The sequence below is a fragment of the Silurus meridionalis genome, chromosome 11 (assembly GCF_014805685.1).
Source record: "Silurus meridionalis isolate SWU-2019-XX chromosome 11, ASM1480568v1, whole genome shotgun sequence".
Lineage (NCBI taxonomy): Eukaryota > Metazoa > Chordata > Actinopteri > Siluriformes > Siluridae > Silurus > Silurus meridionalis.
In genome coordinates this window covers 4,072,501-4,100,214 of record NC_060894.1, presented here as the reverse complement: position 1 = coordinate 4,100,214, position 27,714 = coordinate 4,072,501, and the positions used below count along the sequence as shown (strand labels likewise).

At 36.6% G+C, this 27,714-nt stretch overlaps 1 protein-coding gene across 1 annotated transcript in view; it reads left to right on the top strand.

Annotated features, from left to right (window-relative positions):
* gfra2b (GDNF family receptor alpha 2b) overlaps nt 1–27,714 on the top strand; it is an 88,743-nt gene that overhangs the window by 22,242 nt on the left and 38,787 nt on the right. The window contains exon 3 of the mRNA XM_046861999.1: nt 17,764–17,841. Within this exon, the coding sequence (XP_046717955.1) occupies nt 17,764–17,841 (78 nt within the window). The remainder of the gene's footprint in view (nt 1–17,763; nt 17,842–27,714) is intronic.

Genomic DNA, 27,714 nt, shown 5'->3' with positions numbered 1-27,714 from the left:
TGACCACTCAAGCAAACCACATGAGCTAACGTGTAATTGGTGGAAAGGACAAAGGCTAAAACTCTTGACGTGGAGTTTGTGGTTTCTCAGATTTACTTTAAGCCAGATTTTAAGTAATAACAGCGAGCTCCACATCACACCGTCTACCCACAAGTTTAGATTGTCCAGACCATCACATTATTTTTTACCAAAACTGAAGCCCAACATCTTGTTACACATAAATCAGCTAACTTCTATATGCTGCCTTGTTGACCTCCATTTTTCTTACTAATCCACTGATTTTGTTAGATCTTCTTCTTCCTTGCTTACTGTGCCTTTATTTAGCTCTAATAATCACAACCCTTAAGTTGCAGTTTCAGTCGCACATATTTTCTTTAAAGACCTTTTACAGATAAAAGTATTGGGACATCTGACTTTTTCAGCCATATGTTGTTCTACACCAAACTCTTATTGACTCACTGACTAAATCCTACTGATGACAGACAGACAAGGTTACTGACAGACACAATGATGGATTGGCCCACTGATTGCCAGACATATTTCCTGACAAGCACAGCAACTAACTGACTTAGGAACTGACAGAGACAAAAGGCTAGACTGACTGACTGACAAACAGAGTTTCAATCAGACTGAAAGAAGCTCTATCAACTGATTAACTGACTGACTAACTGAGAGACAGAGAGACAGACAGTGTGACTGAAAGTAGTTAGACTGACTGACTAACTGACTGACAGAGTGAAAGGCAGCCTGACATAAAAAACGCTTAATTGACTGACTGACTAACTGACTGACAGAGTCACAGACAGCCTGACATCAAAATAAGCTTGACTGACTGACACAAAATTTGCAGATAGCCTGACTGAAAGAATCTTAACTGACTAACTGACTGACTGACTGACTGACTGACTGACTGACAGACTGACAGAGGGAAAGACAGTCTGACTGAAAGTAGTTAGACTGACTGACTGACTGACTGACTGACTGACAGACAGACTGACAGAGGGAAAGACAGTCTGACTGAAAGTAGTTAGACTGACTGACTGACTGACTGACTGACAGAGGGAAAGACAGCCTGATTGAAAGTAGTTAGACTGACTGACTGACTGATTGACTGACAGAGTGACAGACAGCCTGACTTAAAAAAAAGTTTCACTGACTGACTTAAAATTTGCCGACAGCCTGACTGAAAGAAGCTCGACTGACTGACTGACTGATTGACTGACTGACTGACTGACTGACTGACAAAGGGAAAGACAGCCTGACTGAAAGTAGTTAGATTGACTGACTGACTGATTGACTGACTGACAGAAGGAAAGACAGCCTGATTGAAAGTAGTTAGACTGACTGACTGACTGATTGACTGACAGAGTGACAGACAGCCTGACTTAAAAAAAAGTTTCACTGACTGACTTAAAATTTGCAGACAGCCTGACTGAAAGAAGCTCGACTGACTGACTGACTGACTGACTGACTGACAAATAAACAGATTTGCAGACAGCCTGACTAAAAAAAACTCGACTGACTGACTGAGAGACAGACCAACTGATTAACTGACAACCTTTTATTATGTGCAGGTTTAGTGAAATACTCCTCCAGGGTTATTCCATTAATAACCCCAGGGAGTTAGGCGTATGCTGGGCTTCATGGCAGCCTGCATCCCAACACCCTGTTGCTGTTATTTTACTGTAACAGCACGTAACAAAGTGTTGATTTTTTTTTGGCATTGTTGAGAAAACAATGCTTTGGATTTTGATTTTGCTACCATCCAACACTTTAATCTTTTCAACAACCTCTTCTTAAACTGCTCACAGAAAATAGAGTTGAAGCCTCCACAACCTCCCATTTTTTCAAGTCACGTCTAGCCATTCAATGCCAAAATGACTTTTTTTTGGTTCGACGAGTGATTTTTCAGAATGATCAAGCTGTCAAAGTAAATCAAAAAGCAGGTGAGCGTTACAGCAGATTTCTCACCTCCTGGTTGGCTTACATGCCAGTCAGGGTGTATCAAATATTACATTTCTTTTTTTTTCCCTACTGAACTCTACACAGTCTCGTGGTGTGCTCTAGCCCACAAATCAAATTTAAACAGATTCAAACACCAGCCAGTAGAGGCCGAGCGCTCAAAACGAGAAATAGACGCAGATTAAATGAAACAGCAACCCGGCATATGCACGTGTCGCTCAGGGATGAATTGAATAGATTGCGGCTAGATTAGAAATATAAGAGTGCAAATATAACCTGAGCAAATGTACCAAATTTGGGTGGAATTGGCCATGAAGGTGCTGTAATGTTTGAATTTGCGTCCCTAATGGAAGTATATTTTCTGCTGTGTTTATTAAGGAACACTTTACGCTAGTATACCGAGAGCATGTAGACTTTTTTTCTTTATTGGCAAACTAGTATGTGGTGTACTCAGACAAAGAAGAAAAAAAACTAAAAGATGAAGCAAAAAAGAAGAAAAGGAAGAAGAAAAAGTAGAAGTGGTAGAAGAGAAAGACGTGAAGGTACAAGAACTAAAAAGACAGATGAAGTAGAAGTAGAACGAGAAGATGAAAAAGTATAAGAAGAATTAGTAGAAGAAACATAAGAAAATGAAATATACGAAGAAAAACTAAATAAAGGAGAAAAACAATGGATGAAAGTAGAAGAAAAAATAAGAAGACAAAGGGATCGAAAAAGAAGAAAATAATAATTATAAAATATTAATAACAATTACATTAATAATTGTAACAATAAGAATTAGAAGTACAACAAAAGGAAGAAAATGAGAAGACAAAGAAGTAGAAGTTGCAGAAAATAAAGAGAAGTAGAAGAAAAGAAAAGAAAAGAAAAGAAAAGAGTGGAAAAGTTGTAAATTCAGCATACTCGGGTGTACAGTATAATGAAATAACTAACCTCAGGCATAAACACATAATGTAAGTGCAAATCTCTTGTACAATGCAAAGTAGAGAAAAACACAGTTTCTTCAAATAAAAAAATAGAAACAAAAGAATGTTAGACGAGAGTTTGATGAGTTCGTGCCACCATTTTGGAATAGCGTCATCAATGCCCAAAAAAACGCACTGTGATACACATATTGATCCGACATGCAGAATATAATAAAAAATACAACAGTTACACTATGACACTGTAACCTGTGATTTGTTGAGGCAAGATGCAAGTGTGTGTGTGTGTGTGTGTGTGTGTGTGTGTGTGTGTGTGTGTGTGTGTGTGTCCATAAATCATTGTTACAAGCCATAGCAGGGGTCAGATAACAGGCACGCAGCATCAACAAGGGCAAATCCATACTCCCCAATCAGATAACCAGGCAGAGAGGGAAAAGTCTAGTCAGAAACACAGGAAACACAAAACTCAAAAACATTGAAATGCAATAGTGCTGCGTCCTGATTCACCTAATATCCATCCACAGCAGGTATCCGAATAGATAGAATTATTGTTTCCCAAATGATAGTTGGCTTTTCCTGAGGTACCCAAATAGTCTACTAGTTTGTGTAGATTTTTTTAATCCATGCATAAGGAAAAATACATTTTGTGATGGTTTGCTTTGCAGTCATTTATGTAGAGAATAATGAATTAAATAGAGAATAATGAATGAAGAAAGGCTTAAGGTGACAGTGATGTGTAACCGGACAACAACATTCTTTTCTGTTACACGTTGTTACAGATGTTCCAGTGTGTCTTGCATACTTGTAAAGTTTACACTTGAAAAGTGTATGCAATGCCAGTGCATAGTATTAGTAAGTGAAATGGGACACATTTAACGAAAGAAAAAGCAAATCTAATCAGGACCTAATCAGTTAAATGTGGAACAGGGACAATCATGACACTATAAGATGACAATGCATTAATAAGCCGGAGTGACGCCATGAATCAAAAAGTCTAGTCCTTCCTGGAACTAATCTGTATGTCAGGTATACCGTTAAAACGTAGGGATATGAAATCGAAGGTGTAGGTGTAGGTTCAGGTATAAGTATTTGTATTCTATACCTCATGAATTCTTCACTTTATATACCTGAATTCTATACCACATTCAATATTTTATGAACTTTACCCCTATTCTATACCTCAAGTATTCTATACCCACACCCCATGAAGATTATGGACCTTCAAATAGTAGATGCCGACTCTGTAAACATCCCAAACCATCTAAAAAGGTACAAGTGCTTTTTGGATCCCACTTCAGGTAGAATTTTAACAGTTGATTTCTTTGTCATGGAGGAGTTGGTGTTGGATCTATGATGATCTCAGATAATGAGCTATTTTGTAAGTTGCTCAGTAGCTTCTGGTTCCACAAAGTCACCTGACTGTAGAAAGGACATTACTTCTAATCACACACTCCGGTGCTTATGTAAGTTCTCACTCTCTGGTGTTTTATATTGTTTTTAAGATTTATAATCACACTCTTGATATTACTGAATTGAGGATGGGTCCCCTTTTGGGTGTGGCTCCTCTGAAGGATGCTATATTTGGCAATATAGTGTGTGGTGTGTGTGTGTGTGTGTGTGTGTGTGTGTGTGTGTGTATATATATATATATATATATATATATATATATATATATACAGCCTGTGTGGACAGAAACGGTAGAATCCAATTGATGAACAGATATAGATATAGATATTGATATATCTATAGTTATTGATGTGTGTGTGTGTGTGTGTATATAATATATATACTATCCTGCTGACCTTCTGGTCAGTTTGATATCCGTTCTGAATTCTAATGCTGCATCATAAACGACTCTAACAGTAGTAAGACTGAGTTTTCCTTGATTTGAACCTGACCTACTGTAGACTTTCAAACTGGTACTTCCGTATCAAATCCTTTGGTATAATTACCAGATATAGTTTACTCCATGCTTTGTTCATTGGTCTATCTTAAACCATTCAATAATTCTATACATTTTATACAGTAAGAGTTACATCAACACCGTCTCGTCATCAATCCACTGCTGCTCTGCCTCAAACCACACCAGCCATTCACTATATAATCCATATGTCCTCCTTCACTGTGCACTGTGTATTGACAGGCTTGCTGTCAGATAGCTTGTTTGGACACTAACCGCACGGAATTTTGGGATTTTGTAATAGAACTGGATGCTTTCCATTAAAAGAAATGACAAGGCTGCGTACATTGCTACATAGGGGTTTAAGCCTCTGAGGGCTTCTGACCTACAAGACGAAAATGAGCAGAGCGTTTTGCGAGGATGCGGTTAATTAGAAACGATGACGACTTTACTGTCAGAGGTAATTAAAATGGAAGTGCAAAGACAGCAGAGAAGAAGAATAAGACACTAAAGAGAGGGATGGAGTCTCTGAGAGAGAGTCTATTCAGTCTATACAGAAGCCGAGGCTAATTCAATTTTTTAAGACCAACTAAAAGGATATTTTGACATATTATTTAGATCTTGCATGGAGTATCGATTCCAAAAGAGTACCTTTGGAAATCTTATAAGAAAGCACTGCCACATTTGCCGGATTATAATGAGATCGAGTTAAATAATGTAACTTCATACAGCTGCATACTTTATGCTCACACACAGATTGCGGAAAGCAGCCTGTTACTGACATCACTAGTAAGCATCAAACATCTTAATCATGCCATGATGTTTTATTCCATATCGATATCAAGTCTATTCTACAAAAATGGATGCAAATTAAACGGGATCAGCTGTGAAACTGGAACGGTTAACTGAAAGCATGTAATAGTGGAATCATTCCACAACTAATTTAATCATATCATTAACCATGATAAAAGGTTAATAGTTATAAGATGGTTAAGATTTATTTTTATATTTTTATTAGGGCTGTCAAAAATTTTATTTAAAGGCCCTAATTTTATTAATTAATTAATAATTGATTTTCTGCAGCAGGCATTTTTGTTTGAGCATTTTAAAAAAAAATATATATATATATGACAGATGTTTGGTTTAGCCTGTGATTTTCTACAGTAATTACACAGTAATTCAGAGGATGGTAGATATATATATATATATATATATATATATATATATATATATATATATATATATATATATATATATATTAACCTGTGTTTTTTTTTTGTATATATATATATATATATATATATATATATATATATATATATATATATATATATATATATATATATATATATATATATATATATATATATATATATATATATATATATATATATATATATATATATATATATATATATATATATATATATATATATATATATATATATATATATATATATATATATATATATATATATATTCCTACCATCCATCTGAATGACTGTGTAATTACTGTAGAAAATCACAGGCTAAATCAAACATCTGTCAGCACAGAACATCTATTCATAACGATTCCATAACGAACAATGTGACTGATCACTGGAATTTCATTTATTTTATATTTATAGTACATGTTTTTGTTTTAAAAACTGCCACCTATCTTGCATTTAATTACATTTTATTGCTTATATAATTATCTTATTATATTTATTTTTTATTTACAGGAGCTATTTACTTTTAATAAAACTATTAAGTGCTTTGGCTGTAGCAAATGGGAATCTAGAAACCTCATCTGTCAGAGCATTACAGCTATTTATAAGGCCTTGACTGCAAACGATGTAAGATATTGCTTTTGTTTACTTCCAAAATAAAAAGTAATAAAAGATATTACTAAAAAAAAAAAAAAAAAGTTGCATCTGTCTTTTTTATTTATTCATTTGCTTATTAGTTTATTAAATAAAATATACATACTGTACATATATATATTTATATATATATATATATATATATATATATATATATATATATATATATATATATATAATTTATTTGATATTTACAATTTTCTTGTTTAATTCATTTTTAAATACTATTCTTTTTTTTCCATATTATTATTTTTTATTTATTTTGACAGGAGCTATTTACTTTTGATTCAAACCAAAGCTACAACCTGCTTCAAATAAACACATTAGCACATGAGCAAGAGAAATAAAAATATTAAATAAAAGGTACAGAAGGACATACTTTTAGTACAAAAATGAAATAATTCATTTACCCAATCAAAGCACAGCATCATAGTCTTAATCATTATTCATCTATTTTCACAGCAGTTTGTCGAAGCGAATATTTGTTTCATTTCTATAAGTAAATAAACTGCCATTCACTTAATATTAGCTGTTTTTATAAGTATTAATTAATGAATGAATAAATATTAACACAACAGATACCTTATTTACAGATTTAATTCTACATACAAAAGGCTGAGATTGGAAATTCTTTCTATAATTGCTTCAAATAAACAGAAGGCTCAACAATCACAATAAAAAAAAATCTCTTTATGTAGAATGTCTGCGATGTGTAAGAAATATTAAGTGTTTGAATATAAACCTTAATGTTTAATGTTGTTGATTTTTCATATGCATATTAGATGCGTTATGGGATACAGGATGTTTTAATACATGTTTTTTCATAGTTACCTATCCTGTAATGCAACACCACACAGAGAACACATAATACACATAAGCAAAAGGAATATAGTAAAAATATCAATATTATAAGCATAAACTAAAATATTAGTGAGTCAAAGATATCTAACATCACATTTCACATTTATTCCCTATTTGCCTTTTATAATAACCTCCACTCTATCGGGAGGATGTTCCATTAGATTTAGGAGTGTGTTTGTGGAGATTTGTGCTCATTCAGCTAAAAGGTTGTTAGTAAAGTAAGGTACTGATGTAGGTGAGTTGAGGAGGCCTGAGGTGCAGGCAGCATTCACATTCATCCCAAAGGTGTTCAATAGGGTTTAGAGCAGTGGTCCCCAACCCTCAATTGGTACCGAGGCCTCACAGAAAGAATACATAACTTACATTATTTCCGTTTTATTTATTATCTGATTCTGATCGATGTTTTATTTTTGAACATTACCGGATTTTCTCCGCCACATCCGTGAAAATATTTTCCGATATCAAACCGGACCTTGAAAATATTGTCCGGCATTAAACCGGTCCGTGGCGCAAAAAAGGTTGGGGACCACTGGTTTAGAGCATAGGGTTTATAAAGTTGCCTTCAACTTTGTGCTAACCGTTTGTAGAAGAAGCACATATGGCTGGATAAGTCAGGTGTCCTATTATTCTGTCCATATTGCTGATTTGTCTTGCATCTGGAACAACTGCAAAGCTGTTATATGTTAGGTCTGATATACATAATATACATTTTGTCTAAAAATCAAGAATTCACTCCATGCTTTGAAAAGAATTTAGTTCTTACAAAAAGTCCTCAGACTTTTTTCTGATCGCATGCTGGCCTTTCTGACAAAAAAAATCTGAGAGTTTCTCAGGCCTGGTTCTGCATATTTTGAGATTTTCCTCGCTCCAAAAAATCTGATTCAGCTCGCTCCAAAAAAATCTGATTTACAAGCCTGAAGAAAAAAATGCACCTGGTGACTTAAAGGAATGAGAACACCAAACGCGAGGATTGAGAAACGCTGTCACAGAAGACAGCCCAGGCATCCATGTCCTGAATGATTCACGGTAATAACGCTACGTGACATAAATCTCACAATATCATCCAAATGATTATCAGTGCTCATCGGCTGCCACAGTAAAATGTGTGTCAACTATAGGTGGGTATGACAGATAGGCACGTTTGAAGAGCCCATGTCCCTGTGCTGAATCTAATTTTGGCATCATTCAAGGTCTCTCCATCTGCTGAGCTCTTAAAATGTCCTGAGACGGCACACTGCTCTTTATAGAATAACGGACAAAGTCACCGCCAAGGGCGATGTCAAAATCGTTTTACACACTCTGCTGCTAGAGATGCTTTGTGTGTGTGTGTGTGTGTGTGTGTGTGTGTGTGTGTGTGTGTGTGTGTGTGTGTGTGTACTTGCATACCTGTGTATTGTCATTAGCAGCAGAACAAAGTGTAAATATGAGACTCACATTATTATATCGTTGTTGTCATGGTTACATTACAATGTGGATGAGCCTTTTTTGGAAAACGACATACATTTATCTAAACACTTTCTTTAATGTAGGTATGAGGGAAAAAAATCTACACAAAGCCCTTAATGGTTTTAAGTATCCTGATGTTTTTAATTACATGCAGGTGTAAAGTCCAAAGGTAATAAATTGAGTACAAATATTGTCAGAATCCTGTCAGGTAAGATTGTGTTAGCTAGTGAACTGTAATCTGTAATTAATACATAATAACATATTAACAAAAATTATAAAATAAAATAAAATTATATGTGTATATATAAAATATATATATTCCTTAGGAAGTGATTTCCAAACAATTTTATTCAAATATTAAAAATTCTGGGGCCACAGAGACACTGCTCTGTCCCCGAAAGGCACTAATTAACCACAAGGAATGATCTGACTTTGGTCAAATAAGTTCCACTAAACCATTAGACAACAAACAAATAATCTGGTGAGAGAGAAATAAGTACTAAGCACCAATGTTTGCACTGTACATCCACTAATAAGTGAGTCTTACATTAAAATAGCCAGGCAGGAAAAGGGGTGAGGCATTCAATGCAAAGAACACCTAATAAGTGTGAAGCATTGGGGTGGAAGCGTCATGTTCTGGTGACTTTGCTTGAAAAGGGACTGATGTGTTTCAGAAAGAAAAAGATTATAAGGAAGCAGGATTATTTCAAAAAGCTGCCACAACAACTTAAAATGGAAAACTTTCAAATGGATCTTCTTGCAGGACAAGAATTCAAATATATATATTTGTTCAGATGTAACAAAATGGCTTTTTGACATCAGACATTCACATAATTCCAGATACATTTGAAAAGGTATTTTTTCTTGTTTTTGCCTTTCTTCCCAGATGTGTGGGGTTTTTTTTGTCTGTGAAAACATAGGATCTTTGGAAAAAACACTATCCTGGGTGAATCGATTCAGACTGAGAAAACATAAATGTAAAAAAAATGCTGTATTTTTTAGTTTCTTTTTGTCTGAAGACTAAAAAGATGGTGGACAATGATGTAGTGCAGTTGTTTTGCCTGTTTTTGATGTCATTTTGTACAACCATCAGATTGTATTATTATTTTTAAACAGGTAGAAAGCAAACAGGCCACTAAATAATGCAGCTTTTTGCATTTAATTCTCGCATTTGTATTTATGCCATTTGGCAAACGCCCTTATCCAGAGCAACTTACAATTATGAGTTACACAACAATTTCTTTATTTTTTTTTCGCTATTAAGGCCGCCATTAAGGACCTAATGGCTTACTTGCTGTTTCTGTAGCAGTTTTGTCAAATTACATTAAAATTAAATGTAGAGGAAAAACATCTTAGAACAAATTCAGTATTCAGATCAATCCAGATCAATGTGCTTATGCCATGAATATAATTGGGTGGTCACCCCGAAGCCTTGAGCTCATGACCAAGAAATAAAACAGAAACCTGACTGAGTTACACCAGTTCTGTGAAAAGGAGTAACCAGAAATTTTAGCAAAGTCCTGGCTGAAGTTTGTGGAAGGTTACCTAGAGTTTGATTCAAGTTAATCAATCAAGAGGCAAATACAAAAAAATATTTTTTAGTCACTGAAAATCTGATCTGAAAAAAACTAAAAATGAACTCTTTAATGGAACCACAGTAGATGCCCTGATTGATTAGCATAAGTAAAATGATGTGTAATATGAAACATTGTAGAAAAATTCAGTTTATATGTCTTTAACTGAGGTAAACTTTTGCCATTTTGTTAATGTACATTTCAAATGTATATAAATAAAAAATACACTTTTTTTATTCTATTTTCTTCGATCTTCTCTTGACCATTAGCTTTATTTTTTGAACTTTCCCTGCGTTTCTCTGCTCTGATTTCTTTGATGAAATTCACGCACATTTCTCTGTCTCTCAGATTCCCTTGTCGTGTTTGTTGCCATTTTTTTAACTTCACGGGGTTCTTATTCGCCCGAAAGCACGCTCAATCTGTTTACAGATTAGAATGCATTTGGTGGCAAAAAGCAGGATGCAGATAAAGCCATTGATCCGGGATGATCCCTTGAAAGAGCTGACTCGTTTAGAGCGATCATAAACGTTACGCAGAGACCCGAGCATCTCTTACTAGGAGGGTTGATGATGTGTGGCAATGTGTATTATGGGAAATCCACAGGATTAAGTACGGAATGAAACACTCGGCGGTCCCACTGTTTTAGGAAAATGATCAGTGGTGCTATTTGGAGCAAATTAATTCAAAAGAAGGAATTATTAGCCAAAAGCTTCAAGACTTCATTCGCAGAGCACAAAGAGAATAGTAATCACCTTGTGCCATTACCCACTCCTATATTGTTCAACTCTTTTCAAACAGGATAAATGTTTTGTTAATTATATAATCACTTTGGACCTTCATGTTGGCCTTGAGGCCATGAGTTCAAATCCCAGCACCACCAAGCTACCGCTAGCTGGACCCTTGAGAAAGGCCATAACCCTCACCAGCTCGAGTGTATAAGTGAGATCATTGTAAGTCACTTTGGATAAGGGTGTCTGCCAAATGCTGTAAATGCAATATAACTGTAGCCTTGCTGTTGTTGCCATTGAAATTCCCTCTTTGAGACATTGAAAGAAACAGCAGGACTGGAAATAAAATGGTAAAAGTGCATTTCTGCATTTTTTATTCTGGGAAGATTAAAATAACCCCCTCATACAAGTTCAATTTGTGTTAAAAAAAATATATAAATCAGCACAGCTTCTACGTTTTAACACTAATTTCAGGGACCGAGGTGCTCTAACTTCAAACTGAAGTGCCGATCCAGAGATGCACCTCTCCATTTCAGTACCAATTACTCCTCACTTACTTTCTTATCTTCTATCTAGCTACTTATCTTCTTTTTAAGTATTTTTTTCTCACCTGTGGGAATACACACAAACACTCAAACACATGCGTTTCCAGCATGAGAGAGTATCAGCTACATGTAGTTACATGTTACAGGAGGTCTTGAAAGTGTTTCACCGAATTTACAGAAAGCCATTAGTCGCAGGGCAACAGTTCGAAGATCTCATATGTAGCAAAACAACTGAAAAACAAAACAACTGGAAGATTTCAACATAAACTGTACTCTTAAGCTACATTCATACTAGATGTAGGCGTGTCCAGTGACACGACAAATTTAGGCAAAAATCAAGCTTATTGGTTGCAGCCAGACCCAGAGAGTGAAGACAGCTGTGATAGTGAACAATTGTAAGTTGATCTGCTTACTGAATGCTTTAAATGTAAATGCTAGTTGTGGCAAATACAAAAAAAAGGCAACCAGTAGTTTTGTCGTTTTTGACAAGTTCGTAGTAATATTTTTATAGGAATATCTTTGGTATTCATTGCACTTCCGAAAGACGTCTGTTGAAGCTCTTCTGTTGGTTTATGGTGGTCCAACACATTAATAATAATGCACCAATAATAGCATAGCAAGTATAATAATATAATAATTATCTTTATTTTTTTAAATGTTACTTTTAAAAGCACTTTTCAAGCATAAAAAAAATATTTTTAATAATAATAATAATAATAAATATTTTTATTTGTCATAAATAATAAGAATTTTTTTTAATAAAATAAATTAATAAACAAATACAAATTATAGATACATCACAAAATTAATAACCAGAAAGCTTTCCTGAAAAAACGACTACATGTATAATGCAATTACAGTGAGTTAACTGTGAAGGGATGTGGTTTGTGGTTAAGGCATTGGACTGGATTGGAAGGTCACAAATTCAAATCCCAGCATCATCAAGCTGCCACTGCTGGGCCCTTGAGTAAGGCCCTTAGCTTGCAACCCTCTGGATACGGGCGTCTGCCAAATGCCATGAACGTCAATGTAAAATGTACATCTCTGCTTTCTTGAGTTCTGGTATTTTCATTTCCAGCCTTTCACCTGCTGTGTCCTTATTTCACAGCTATTTGTTTTCCACCTTGATTATTGTGTGTATTAAAATCCTGGTTTTGGTTTTCGCATTCTCATTCTTCACATTGTTTCTTTATCGATCGAATATCTGCCTGTTTTACGTTTAGTAAAATTTCATTTTGGGCTTTTTTTCCTGGTTGTTTTGTTAAAAACTTTCTACCTGCCCTTGTGTTCACCTGTCCTCCTATTGCATGACAGTCCGGACTAATCCTGATCTCATGTACACATTACACTGTACTTATTCACAACCTACGGAGCTGGAGAGATGAATAAAACACGCCCTTTCGCATCCCCAGGATTTGGAATGCAAACGCTTTACTGTTTAACGTCAAACATTTAATGGAGTATGTAAACGCTATTATGCGACTCGTTCTCTTGAAAGTAAATAACGCATGAGAACATCTTTAAGGATTATGAGGCACGAATGTTGTGAATATTATAATTCATAAACGATATACAGGACTGATAATGCCACTGCCTAGCGCTTTCTCTTTCTCTCTTGTTTCTTTTGCAAAAAGAAAAGACCCACACTGCTTTTTCTTCAACCTTGTAATGAAGGTGACGGGTCAGCAGAGTCATACCAAAACAGGCATATGGGAATTCAAGAAGGGCAAATAAAAATATATTAATATATGTATTAATATACATATTAATACAATAATAATAAATAAATTTGTTATCCATCAGCTGAGCTTTGTACAAGGAAAAAGTGAGGGAAAAAAAAAACGAGAGTATAAATACACAAGCTAATTAGAACTCGATTTAAAAAAGATGTGCGGGATAATTGCTTGTTATATATGATAATTAAAATGCTGTCATTCGAGCAGGGTAGGTTTGAGCGGAGGCGGGAGAGTGTGAAGGCGATAGATGATTGAAATGTGCTTAAAATGAACTTTTTTTTTTTTTTTTTTTAAACAAAAAATTCATTTGCAACCTGAACTCTTAACCCGACCTGATTATACCTTTTCACACTAAATTGATTCTTCTCTTTAACCCCCTGATGAAATCCCAGTTGTATTCTTGCTTTTTAATTATTTGTCTGAGAGACATATTGCTTCCAGTCTGAAGCGTGACGAACCGCTGTTCAGAATTCTCTATTCGTTTAGATTTTGGGTAGTTTGGGTTTTGGGTTCAATTTGGTAGTTCATACAACAACAGATTTATAATGTGCAACCCGATGAGAGATCCACTACGCAGGGTTTAAAGCAGTTTAGCCAGATAAAATGTAGCCGATGTGCTGTTCAATAAACTCAATAAAACAATACAGCATTTATTTTGACATTTTATCTAATAGATTCGTTTACAACGCAACCACAGAAAATCGAGTCACATCGGATCATTGTTGCGTTGTGTAGTAGCTTTTGTTTGCGTATTTGTAAAACTTGTTGATTTGTGACTTTCTTTCACTCTCCTTCACTACCATTCACCATTCTTGTATACAAGGAAACATCTTTAGGTGTTTTGACAGGTGTTTTTGGTTCAACAAGGGCAAAGCTGAAGTTCAATTTGATCGGCCAATCTGGAACCTAAATAAATGTCACCACAAAGCCTTTCTGTGCACTCGAGATACTGCGCCGCATTAAATATTGCACGCGCTCCTTTGTTTTTATCTTCATTATAGAGCAGCACCATTTTCACATCATGATTCATGTTTGCCATATTTTCTGTCAAATGTTTTACAAATTTTTCTGTAACAGCAGCTCTGATATGCCTTCTCACTACAATCTTTAGGCTCATTCTAATTTTTATTTTGAGCCCACTTTTTCATTTCTATAGCAATTCCTGGGGCTTGTATAATACGTACACCTACAAATGAACAAACTAAAAATTACAATCTTCTACACTACACCTTTTTTTTTAATTCTAGTTAGTTCTGTTGTATCAGGACAAAATACAAGTCATTTGGTCATAAGCAGGTCTTGGATTTAAGGAAATTAATAAAGAAGAGCGTACCAAAATGCCTTTACAATGATGTGAGAGACTGATAAAGTCTTACTGAAAACAATTACTTCAAGTTATTGCTCCTAAAGGTGGTGGAACATGTTATTGATCCATCAAGTGCACTAAGTTTTTCCACATATTACCTTTTTTGATTTTTTTTCTTTTTCTTTTTGTAGAAATAAATAATGACAGTATAATATGCCATCTATCTATCTATCTATCTATCTATCTATCTATCTATCTATCTATCTATCTATCTATCTATCTATCTATCTATCATTAATGTAATGGAAGAGGTCACTGGTGCTTTTTTTTTTGCGGTTTTCCAGTAATATGAGAAAAGTGATAACAAGTGACGACAGGAACTAACACGTCTCACAGACATGCCATAATAATAAACGAATAAAAAAGCATAATGTGTTCGTTCTATGTGTTTAATTCTACTTCATTTATTTATTGGAATAAGAAGAATAACACATTTCTGGCTTTTCTGTTATAGGAAAATAATTCACTTTGGTATTCACTGTGGTATTTTTTTTCAGCCTGCATCAAAACACCCCGTCATAGTTATTTTTCCTGTTAGAGCCCACAAATGTTATTCCTACAGATTCGGCATGCAGTCTTGGTTTATACACTACAATGTTAAGATAGAATTGCTACTGATTATCATTAGACACGGGCATAATTGATTTATGTTGGCGAGCAATATAATCCAACTAATGCTTGGGACATAATGTTTACCTCAGGTTAGCTAAATAGGTAGCAGGTGAATATTTGCTGTTTTATGTAGCTGACTGACTGAGGTAATGTTGCTAAACATGTTACATTAAAGCCAGTATTTTGTGCTGTGTTGAGTTGCGGAACTGAAAAGAAGAAAAATGTATTTACGTCACACAATCACGTTTTACCGCTCAAGCACAGTGAGCTTACAAGCGACCTAAAATCCTTTTCAAATCCATGTTGTATTTTTTCCAAAGTGAATTTATGGTATTGTTCCAGAACTTTCTGGGTTTTAATACACCCCTGGTGAACGCCTGGATGATAGCGGTGATGTAGTTCACCACAGAGGGACTAATTTGTGACTTTCCACCACTAACCCTCGATGTTTTAAGCCCCAGTGCTCAGGGAACAGCGAGCACTCGGATAAACGCCGATGTCAGGATAAATGCCTAATATTTCATCACGCTGAATGCTGTTGTCAGGATACTGTATTATAACAGAGCTCAAATTGGCCGCTTGAAGTGTTTTAAAGTAGGATTAAATCTTGTACAGAGTTAGCTGACTAAAAGCAAGCTAATTAACTAATGCTACGTATTCTATACGTCATCTCCCAGGTTGTGTTTTGCTCCAAAACACTCTCTAGCTACATTCACAGTGTACTTTTCTACAATCAAAAAATGTATCTTTCCCTCTGAGAAAGAGAATTGTATGTCATTTATTAAGGTGATTAGCCTTTAAAAGGTTCTTGAAAGTGGTGTCATGTACAAATCTGAAGTATTTTCTTTATGTGATGCACTGTAAAGCAATTATACACGATGTACATGTAGCATTTTATACACTAATATAACAATCAATCAGAAACAAGTTAGAGATAATCCATTGCTAGGTATGTGTTATAAGACCTATATGCGTTATATGCATGGTGTGTAGATGAAAACTTGAAAGGTACACTTATAAAACATACAAAGATATAAAATAGTGTAATGAGATTAATTTTTTTGTAGATACGTTTTAATAAATAATTATTATAGACAATAAAAGAGATTGTGTCTGTGTGAATTGTGTGACTATGCCTTGTGTCTTATTTTGCATCAGCTTATTTATCAAAATCATCATATTAACTGTACATGATTAAATGAAATTGCCAGTTTAGCTCTACAAGTTCAGTGTTTCTAATTAAGGTCTCTATATTTAACTGCGACTGTATGTTACTATAGATACAGTTTTTTTGCAGGCTTCTTAAATACTATTACTTGTTTAGCGCAAGGATTACGCACTATTAGCTGCAGTCTTGCAGCTTTACAAGATCTGTACACTTCCAGGACCCTGAAGAGGGCAGTTAGGATTGGGGCTGCCTCCTCTCAGCCTGGTCTTTTTGAATCACTCCCTGTCAGGAGATCCATTAGGACAAAAACCTCACGCCACAAAACCAGCTTCTTCCCACCTGAAACTGACATCATAAAATATATGGAGGACCTACCATCATCTCTGACCTGCTTCCATAAACACTAACATTAGAGTAACCCCACACTGTTCATCAACAACACAATCAACAAGAATTCCTTTGCAACATTTATTTGACATTCTTGGCAATAAAGAGGATTCTGATTCTTTCTGTATGTTCACTGTGTACATCTATTTACTTTTACTTACAGACCATCTGGTCTTAAGACCTGACACTTTTAGCAGTCAATATATGGCAACCCGTCGTGAAGATTTATTTTATTGAAATCCTATGGTGGTGTCTAAGCCAATCATTTTTGGACGTATGATCTCAACTCACTTTGGTTCTAAATAGTTTGTCGATTTGAAAGTTCCATTCTTGAAAGTTTAATTCCTTAATTATTGGTCAGCAAGAATTTCTAATCTGCCAGGTTCTAGAAGTTTGTGTTGAAAATATCGTCTTAATAATAGCAGTTAGACAACAGCAAAAAAAAAGCACCTCAGATGAGCTTTTACTGAAGAGTCTGTCAGTATATTCTGTGTTTGCTGAATAAAATCAGACTTTTATGTTATTATGCGTCTCCTTGGTGCACTGAGTGTATATACTGCACCATATATAGAATTTAACATCGTGTGGAATTAGAAAGCAATCTGAGAACGAAATCAAACAGTGCAGTATTTATTTGCAGTGACTCTTTAGGAGACTCTTAATGAACAACGTGATTGTTTGTGTTTGCAGGAGAAGAACTTTACGAGACGTCCCCCTACGAGCCAATGCATTTCTCTGATGAATTCCGACTCGCTTCTATTATTTCAGGTACGAGAGATTTTTTTTTTATTATTATAAAAAAAAAAGGTTATATTCTAAATATTGCTATAGCATGTGTTTCGCTATAAGGTTGGTGTTATGGGGAGAAGCTTTTCAGTATCCCATTAATATTTGTGACATGTAAAACCTTAAGCTGTGTGTGTGTGTATGTGTGTGTGTGTGTGTGTGTGTGTGTGTGTGTGTGTGTGTGTGTGTGTGTGTGTGTTTGCTTTTATTTATACTCTCATTTATTCACAATTAATAAAAGCATTACTATAGGCCACAAGGTTTTACTACTTTACATTTTTATTGTGCAATAACTGTGCGTTGGGATTATATTTTTTTAGCGTTTGCTTATTTGTAAACCTTGATGATTTATGAACAGATCTTATCTGCTTGAAGCGGAAAGAAATGATCCACAAAAACAAATGCCTGGTATATTCAAAGTCTCATTTTGTTCTTGGTTTAAGGCAGACTTTTTTATTCCAAGTGCATTGGGAATCAATACAGAGCTCACTGTGGTTTCTATGGTTCTATGGTACTACCGTAAATGCTGCTGACGATCTTGTCTGGGGCTTATTTTCGGGGAAACATGGTAACACCCTTGTGGCTGAATGAATCTCCACAAATCTGAATAATAGGACACCGGACTTATCCAGCCATATGTGCTTCTTCTCCAAACAAATTTGAAGCCAGCTCCATGAAGATATGATTTACACAAGTTGGGTCGGAGGATCTTAAATGGTCTGCTTTCTGAACCCTTATAAAAAGCTTTTTGGGATGATTTGGACTGCTGACTGCACCCCAGGCCTCTTCAACTCACCTACAGTAGATTAGTACCTGACTTTACTAAAACCCTTGTAGCTGAATGAGCAAAAATCTCCACAAACACACTTCAAAATCTAGTAGAACATCTTCCCAAAAGAGTGGAGCTTATTATAACAGCAAATGAGGACTAAATGTAGAATCGGATGCTCAAAAAGCACAAACCAATCTTGCTGTTAGGGGTTCACAAACTTTTGTCCATATACTGTATGTGGCTGAAAAAAAACATAATACTCGCACCAGAGAAGAAACTTGTTGAGTTGATGTTGAGCTTGTGCAGCCAACAGAAAAATGTCTCTCTGAGACAACTAAGTCCTGAGTCATATAATACATTCGTATAAAATGAGCGTATCACTTATGAATGACCAATCAGTAGTTCATGCTACTGCTAGCTGAGCATGTCAAGCTCTGATTGACAAATCATGCAAGGAACGGTTTAATATAACTTAAAATGAGCAAACTGAACAATGGGAACCTCTCAAACATATCTACATAGTAAGCTTTATGTGCATGCTTTCTTGTGTAAATTGGTGTTTAAGCAGTTTAAGCATTAAGCATACTGAAACATGGATCCTTCTACACGTTGTAAATATATATTTGAAGCAGGCATGGGGAATCTCTGGGGAGGGTGGAAGTGGAGTAATGGACAGTGTATCTGATTGCATATTCCATTTGATGTACTAAATTTGCACAAAGAGCGACAGCCAGTAATGCATTTCATACATGCCGATGCCTTGCTTGTTTGCTCAGAGGTTTAATACCCACCGCTGCAAGGACAGAGATACTTCTGAAATGCGTTTACACACTCTCAAAGGCATTTTTATTCACAGTGAACTTTAGAACCTTGGTTAAATTCTGGAAAAATAAATGCTTTTTAATGCAAATCTGGCAACCCTGGACATCTGACCATGTGCGTTACCATGTCTTTGGTTTCATCATGGACAGAAAGTTAGAACAAACTTGAAATTCTGCATAAAACGTTTGACGTCACCCAAATGAGGATGGGTTCCCCTTTTGAGTCTGGTTCCTCTCAAGGTTTCTTCCTCATAACATCTAAGGGAGTTTTTCCTTGCCACAGTCGCCATGGCTGCTCATCAGGATTAAATACACATCATTCACCTTAACTCTTGAATTCTGTAAAGGTGCTTTGAGAAAATATCTGTTGTGAAAAGCGCTATAGAACTAAACTTGACTTGACGTCATACGTCTGACATACGGCGATACTGCGACGAGTCGTTCGAGGTGTTTTGAGGGGCACGTGCGCTTCAAGAGCGGAAGAACAAGACAGTGGGAGATCGGGAAGACCTTCAAGAGCTCAACTTGGGCGCAATGATCGTCAGAGAACAATCCACATGATCTCACTTCCACTCCCACCTTACACTCAACAGATTTGTCTCCTTCAGACTTTCTCCTCTTCCTGAAAATGAAGTTCTGGGACATGTTCCAGAAGTGGCAGGAACACCGGGAGCGCTGTATTGCTGTGCACTATTATTATAGGAGGACTATTTTAAAGGTTATAGTGTGTAAACGTAAAAAAACAAATCTAGTTTAGAAACCGATACCACCTCGTACACTCACCTGCACACTATATGATTGCAGTTACAGAAACGTTTACAGAAATTTCCATTAAAAACTTTTTTCATTGTCGATTTTTATCATGAGCCGTGTCCCAATTTGAAAACTATGACTACATTTTAAACGATTTACTAATTTCGGACATTTTGATATTTGCCATCTAAAACAGACCCTTTAGCAGGTTTGAAAGATGCTCAAACTGATTAGCTTTGCCTTATTATCCCCATGCCTGTCTCACTTGCTTATCAGCTGACTTTCTGCCAGCCTGACTTCAATACTGGATTTGCCCTTTTTTTATCCATTTGTTTATTGATTTGAATAAAACTCTGGGGTTGAATCCAAACCCTTTGAAGGAGTCATGACACCTTCCTAGAAGTAGCTAATTGGGATTTGCTCTGCAGCCATTTCATGAATTTAAACAGAATCTGTTTGACAATGCAGAACAAACTTTCTTGACAGTATAGCCTTCATGTGATAGAGGCGTAAAAAGTTGATGGTGATGATGGTGAAACGACACAAAAATAGAGAGAACATGGCAACACATTAAGATCTAATTGAAGAAAACCTGCTACAGCTGCCAGCCTGAGTTGGAACAACAAAAGGTAAAACAAACAGGAAGGTGAGACTAAACAGGAAACAGGTGTGTGAGAGCCGTGACATGTGGGGGACATGGTAGTGTAGGTGCTGCTTGGAAATGTAATTCTTGGGCATAATCCTTATAGTGGTGAAGCCTAAATGTCTGTTACTTGAATATGATACTTTTATGTACATTATACAGTTTGAGTTCTACAGAACGCAGCCCTAAATAGGCCACATTACATAAGCGACACTAACCGATGTTTGTCACTGTACAGTACATTCTTTCTGAGGTGTGAAAAATCTGGACAATTAGAAATAAATGTTCTTGAGGTCTGTGAGGATTAACAGCAGTAGGAGTGCCACTTGTGTCTGTTCTATAGTGGCATTTATCGACTTGAAAAGAAACATTAAGCATTAAAAACAACTTTGCATTTGCATTGGTATTTGGTAAAACACCCATTTCCAGAGCGACTTACAGCTATCCCATTTATACAACTGAGTAGTTGAGGGTTAAGAGCTTTGCTCAAGGACCCAACAATGGCAGCTTAATGGTGGTGGGATTAGAACTTTCTGTTTAGAACGCCAACATCTTAACCACTGAGCTACTCCATCCTCCAGAAGAATTGATGCTGGGTTTTTTTAGCCAAAAGATGGACACACCAAATAATTATTTCTATTTATGACATTTGGCAGACACCTTTATTCACTTTCAACAGAGCAGGAAAGGGATTGTCCTAAAGGCCAAGAAGTGGCAGCCTGGTGGTGCTGGGATTTGAACTTGTGACCGTTCCATCAGAAGTCCACTGTGCTACCACCTCCCTACACTTGATTTACATTGCAAACCCATGTTCTCTGATGTTCAAGGAATTTATTATTGGTCAGCAAGACTTCAATAAATTCTTCACCCATGTTTCAGAAGTTCAGAAAACGGTCTTAATGAGGGCAATCAAAACCTAAAAAAAAGACTCAAGTTGAACATTCGCTGAAGAGACTGTCAGGTTGAATGAAATAAGTAAAAAATGAAGACAATGGAGCATTCTAAAGAAATAAAAAAAAATTTAATTGGTGTACAATTATTTCTAAGACTTTTGACAAACAGTAAGCACTGGATCAATAAGAAAGTAGTGGAAGCTTAACCTAACACTTTTTAAAAACTACCTAGACAAGGCCATTTCTCAAAACAGGGGATTTTTACAGGGACTGGTGAGGCAACCAGAGCCAAGATAACATTCAAGAAGATTCATAAGAAGGCATAAAAGATTTCTTGGTATAAGGAACACAAGGATTCCTTACACAAGGCAAACCTAACCACAAGACACACTGTACCTCAATTAACATCATCTCTACAGATGGTACAGATGTTTTCTCTGGAGTTTTTGTACAGATTTTTGGCCACAAGTTTTAGAATCCTGGTTGCAATCTAATCCTGTCATGGTTCTACCCGTTTGTTCTCTTGACCAGTTCCACGAGCCAGATGACAATGTGGTGGTGGTAGCACCATGGTCTGGGGATGTTTTTCAATTTCAGAAACTGGACTTCTTTCCAGATTTGAATGAAGTATGAATGAATGAAAAAACAAAGGGTACAGTATAATTTTGCTTCAGTCTGCTAAAACACAGTGTTTGTGTGGTTCAAAAATAAAGTAAATGTTCTACATTAGGCAAATCAAAGTCCTTGTCTTATTGAGTCCCACTGAGAACCGTCACTGGTCATCCAGACGAAACTAATGACCTTTAAAGGGGGCGAATACTTTTGCAAGGACTTTATAACATAGACAGGCAAGTCAAAGTGAAATGCTGCATCGAACAGCAAACAGGGAACATTCATTTTCATCCGGCTGAGAAAAAAGGATGACCTTTTCTCTTATCTGGTGGCAGAAAAGCAACACACACACACACACCATGCACTGTTCAGGTGTAGACAAGCATGTCTTAACAGTCTGTTAGACACACACAATATGGTAAAGGCAGACTTTTTGAAATATTTTCTCTCTCAGGTCGATAACCTGCTGGTGTCACCAAACAGACCATCAGTGTTTTTTTGTACAAATTTTTTAGAATCCTGGTTGCAATATAATCCTGTCATAATTTATGTTCTACCCCTTTGTTCTCTTGACCAGTTCCACAGGCCAGTTTTTGTGCTCAACGAAGAAGTTTGCCTCCTTGATGAGTCAGCCTCGCCTGATTTTTAACTTCAGTGACCCAAGTGCTGACTTCACTTTGTTTTAATTGGGCTGCATTAGTCACTATTACAACCGCAATTCAATCAGACCACCAGAGGAGAAGAAAATGAGTGCATATGAATCATAATGCAGCACTGAGGATAGGCTATGGTGATTCAGAACCCCAGTGGGAGCTTTATTTCTTTATTGTTTTTTTTTTTTTTAGCCCCTGTGCTGTCACCTCAGAAAGTTGATTGCACAGTTGCATAGCAGAAAGCATCAAGTGACGAGACTTCACCTGGGATTTTCTGTGTGTAATGCAGAGATCTAGAGAGAGAGGGAAAGAGAGAGAGAGAGAGAGAGAGAGAGAGAGAGAAAGAAAAAGAGAGAGAAGGAATACCAATATAGGAAATAACATGTGCTGATAGAATGGAACAAAGCCCATCCTCAATCCCGCTGTCATGAAAAGCCATTTATTTTTTCCCCATTCCTTATGCGCCACGTCACATTTCTCATTATTTACACTACACCAAAGGTAATATGGATTCTGATATGAGAGCGACACGGTACTGCAGACAGATAACAATAACCCACCTACTTGAAACACAGCACAGAGAAACATTTTTAGAAGTAAACAAAAATTCACTTGGCCATGAAGCACTTCTTTTATAGGTCATATGTGTGCAAAAAGGTGTTTTTTTTTTTTCTTTTTAGTGAGGCATAGGCTTAAACAACTTGTTACTCTTCACTCATATCATGAGTGCTTGCATGAGGGCTTTTAATTCACGGCCATCAAGGCCTTTTTTCATTCATTTTATATATTTTTTAAGAGAATGCAGTTTAAATCTGATACAAATTTATATTCAAGCTGTTTGGAATTTGTATGTTGTATGAACCGTTCTCTCTCTCTCTTGTTATTCTCTCTTATGACAGAAGTGTGGAGGTATTTCTAACAGCAATGCAAGACTAAACCTGGAGTAGGATGTTCAACTTGCACTATAGGTGTACCGTAATTTCCGGACTATTAAGCGCATCCAAATATAAGCCGCACCCACTGAATTTGACAAAGATTTTTATTTTGAATATAAATACGCCGCACCTGTCTATAAGCCGCAGGCTAGAAACGAATGAACTTTACACAGGCTTTAACGAAAGACAGTGTCTGTTACACGGCTTGTATCTAAACAGTAGCCTACCAAGAAAGTCATTGTTCACTGTCTTCCTCTTTCCTTTCACAACTATTTCTCTCGAGAGTTTTTCTTTTGGCATCGTCGTGCGTTTAAAAATCACCATCGGTGAAGCTTTTCTCCCGATGCCGTGCAGCTCAGAACACAGTTAAAGTGAGTTTTTTCATGCCCGGTTGTTTTCAGCGAGACGAATGATTCGATTTTCCTGTAGACAGTCCGAGTGAGCGGCAGGTCAAACGTCAGAGGAACATCATCCATATTTATGATGTGGTGCGGCCCGATTCAGTGGGAGCGCATCTGATTTAATATAAAGAGTTTCATTGGTTCACCTGAACCTGTTCGGAAATTTCATTGGTCTAATGTTATGGGGCTCAGTTTTTTGGCTTGAAGTTTGTGAAACCGGGAAAAACCCAGGAAAAATCCATAAATTAGCCGCTTCGTTGTTTAAGCCGGGGGGTTCAAAGCGTGGGAAAAAAGTAGCGGTTTATAGTCCGGAAAATACGGTAATTGTTTTATAGTGTATAATCTATTGAGTCATTAAATGCTGGTTGGCTTGTTAGAAAACATCAGCTAGATGGTTGATTTTAGGTTAGTAAATGGTAACAATACATACGCTAAAATGTGTTTCGAATAGGGTTGCAAAAAGGGTCTCTAACTTTCACGTGACTCTAATGCGAGAAAGATAAAACAGCATAATCAATGTTCAATATTTTGAGTAACTGGCTGAAGCGATCATCAATACGTTTTAATACATTTGGGAGCTAGGAGCTCAGTAGTTAAGTAGGCTCAGGGTTACTGATCAGAAGGTCAGGGGTTAAGCCCTGGTATCACCAAGCTGCCACACTTGGAACCCTTAAACAAGGGCCTTAACCCTCTGTGCTGTAACTTGGCGGACCCTGTGCTCTAACTTCAGGTTCCTATATTGCTGGGACATGTAAAGAAATAACAATTTCCGTATAGGATCAATAAAGTGTTCTTTAAAAAAGAAATTGACACCAGCTATAAGCTATATACTATCAACAATAAACGTATATATATATATATGTGTGTGTGTGTGTGTGTGTGTGTGTGTGCAGGGAAGTGTAGATAGCTTGGGGCATAAGGTTGTTAAACCATAAATGGGGCACATATACATCATGGACAGTTTGGAAAAGTAAAAAAAATGACTACAATGTATGGTTTTAAGCATTAAAAATATGATTCGTATATATTTCTGTATGAAAAATATGATTTAAACCCCTCCCCCAAGGTACCAGAAGTTTTTGATGAACAAAAATGTCTTAATGAGGACAGCTGATAAAAAAAAAAACACGTGAAGAGACTGTCAGTTTGAATGAAAGAAGAAAAAACATAGTGTAAAATAGTGTAATTGGTGTACAATTACAAAACTAAGCACTATTGGTTCAATGAGGAAGGAGTGGAATCTTAACCGAGCATCTTCCAAACACAACCTGGGACTTGTGAGGGAACCAGAGGGAGGCCAACAGTTACTCTGAAGGAGTTTGTACAGTACAGTGGCTGAGAGTGAAATAAAAGTGCACAAGACAACTATTTCACTAGCTGTCCGTTTCTCAGGACTGTATAATTCGGTATAATTCCTTTTTTAACTGGAGGAAAACGCTCGAGTACCTGGAGGAAACCAATCCAGAACAGGGAGAGTTGGCAGTCTGCACACAGAGGGCAGAGGAAGGACTTGAATCCGCTGATCCCCAAAGGTGCAAGGCAGCAAACAATATTAATATAAATATATTTAAAACCAAACCAAACACAAATGTGTTTATAAAGTGTGTAAGCTTCAGGCTGTACATTGTGGTGAAAAAAAACACTATGAGTACAAGAGGAGAAGTCGCTACACACCCACGAGGCACAAATTACCCGCAACATGAGCGACTTGTCACTTGCTGCTTTGAACACAGGCGTATGTTGAAACAATGCAATAAAGTTGTTTATTCTGGAAGCTGACAAAAAAATGTTCTCATGTCCCACAACTTCACCCACAGCAAATGTGCACTCGTCTGCTGAAACGTCGACACCTGCGGCAACTCTGATCGCATGCCGCCGGCTTAATTGTTAAAAACGCAATTTTCTCCCGGGCCGTGATAACACCACGTGAGGAAAAACACGCCGCCAACTCCGTGCGCTAATCACACTAATAAACCAAAACATGCTCCGTATAATGGAGCTCACAGAATCAATGGGAATCAAAATGATGAATTACAAACAAATAGAGAATAAACAGCGACCAACACAATAATTTGAACAAGCAAGTGGTGTGATTACTCTGGTTAATACACTCAGTTTCTCACAGAGAAGGACAGGGACAGGGACAGATAGAAAAACAGACAGACATGGAAAGGGAAAGTCAGAGACAAGATCTGTCTGATAGAGAGTGAAAGATTGATAGAGGGAATTATTCAGTGAGAAGCACACACACAGGAAAAGACAGATGGAGACGCAGACAAAGTGAAAGAAAGACAGACAAACAGAGAAAGAGGGACAAATGGAGAAGAACAGACAGGGGGAGACAGAGGGAGATATGGATAGGGGAAGGGACAAAGAGAGACAAAAATAGACATACAGAGAGAGTGAAAGTCTGTTTAGGAAGACAGAGGGCAGTACAGAAAGAGAGGAAGAGAGAAAGAGATTTAGGGACAGACAGGAAGAGATGACATAGAGGGAAGGAAAAAGAAACGAAGAGATGGACAGAATGAGAGAGACAAAGGTAGGGGATGTCAAAGAGAGAGAGAAATTGACATAGAGGGGACAGATTAAAACAGAGGATACAGGACAAACTGAGAGGGTGGGACAGAAAGAAATGGACAAAGAGAAAGAGTTAGAGGGAAAGAGAGAGAGAAACAGTGGATCAAATTGAACTGAATTGAATGCAGTGCTGGTCAGGACTAGTCTTGACTTAGTGTGGGAACAGAAGTTTGGGGACGTGCGGAATGTGAGCAGCACAGGGAGGACACTCTTGTCCAATAAGAGACGGTGACATTTAAAGGACATTTAACTCTGCACCACACGCTGAGCAGTGGAATATTACAGTGTTTGAAAGGAGCAGAGTGTTTCGAATCGATTAGTGCAGGAGGACCTCGCCGTGACTGAGACAGACTTCAAAACATATTTCTGTCTCTTCAAGTGCAAAACACACAGCAAGCAAATCACATCGGATTATCTGAATTCATCACATCAGACTACGGAGCTTTACCGCGAGGGAGAACGGACAGTTTCATGTCAAAGCATGAAAATAAATGCTGTTGCTCAGCAAGAAGGCAGGAATGAAGGAACCTGTTGAATAATATGAAGAAATTGGGGGTTTAGTTATTCAGCAAATCTGTCTTTCATCCTGTCAGATAAACCAAATAGAGTTAAATCAAGAGGCAGTCACTTGGTTACTAATCCAGAGAGTCAACTATTCAGTCAGTCAGTCAGTTATTTAATGTCATGCATTCATTTATTCACTCAGTCATTCGGTTTTCATGAATTTCATTATTTTCTCAGTAAGTCGGTTATTCATTCAGTCAGTCATTAAGTCAGTTATCAAGTTTTAATTAG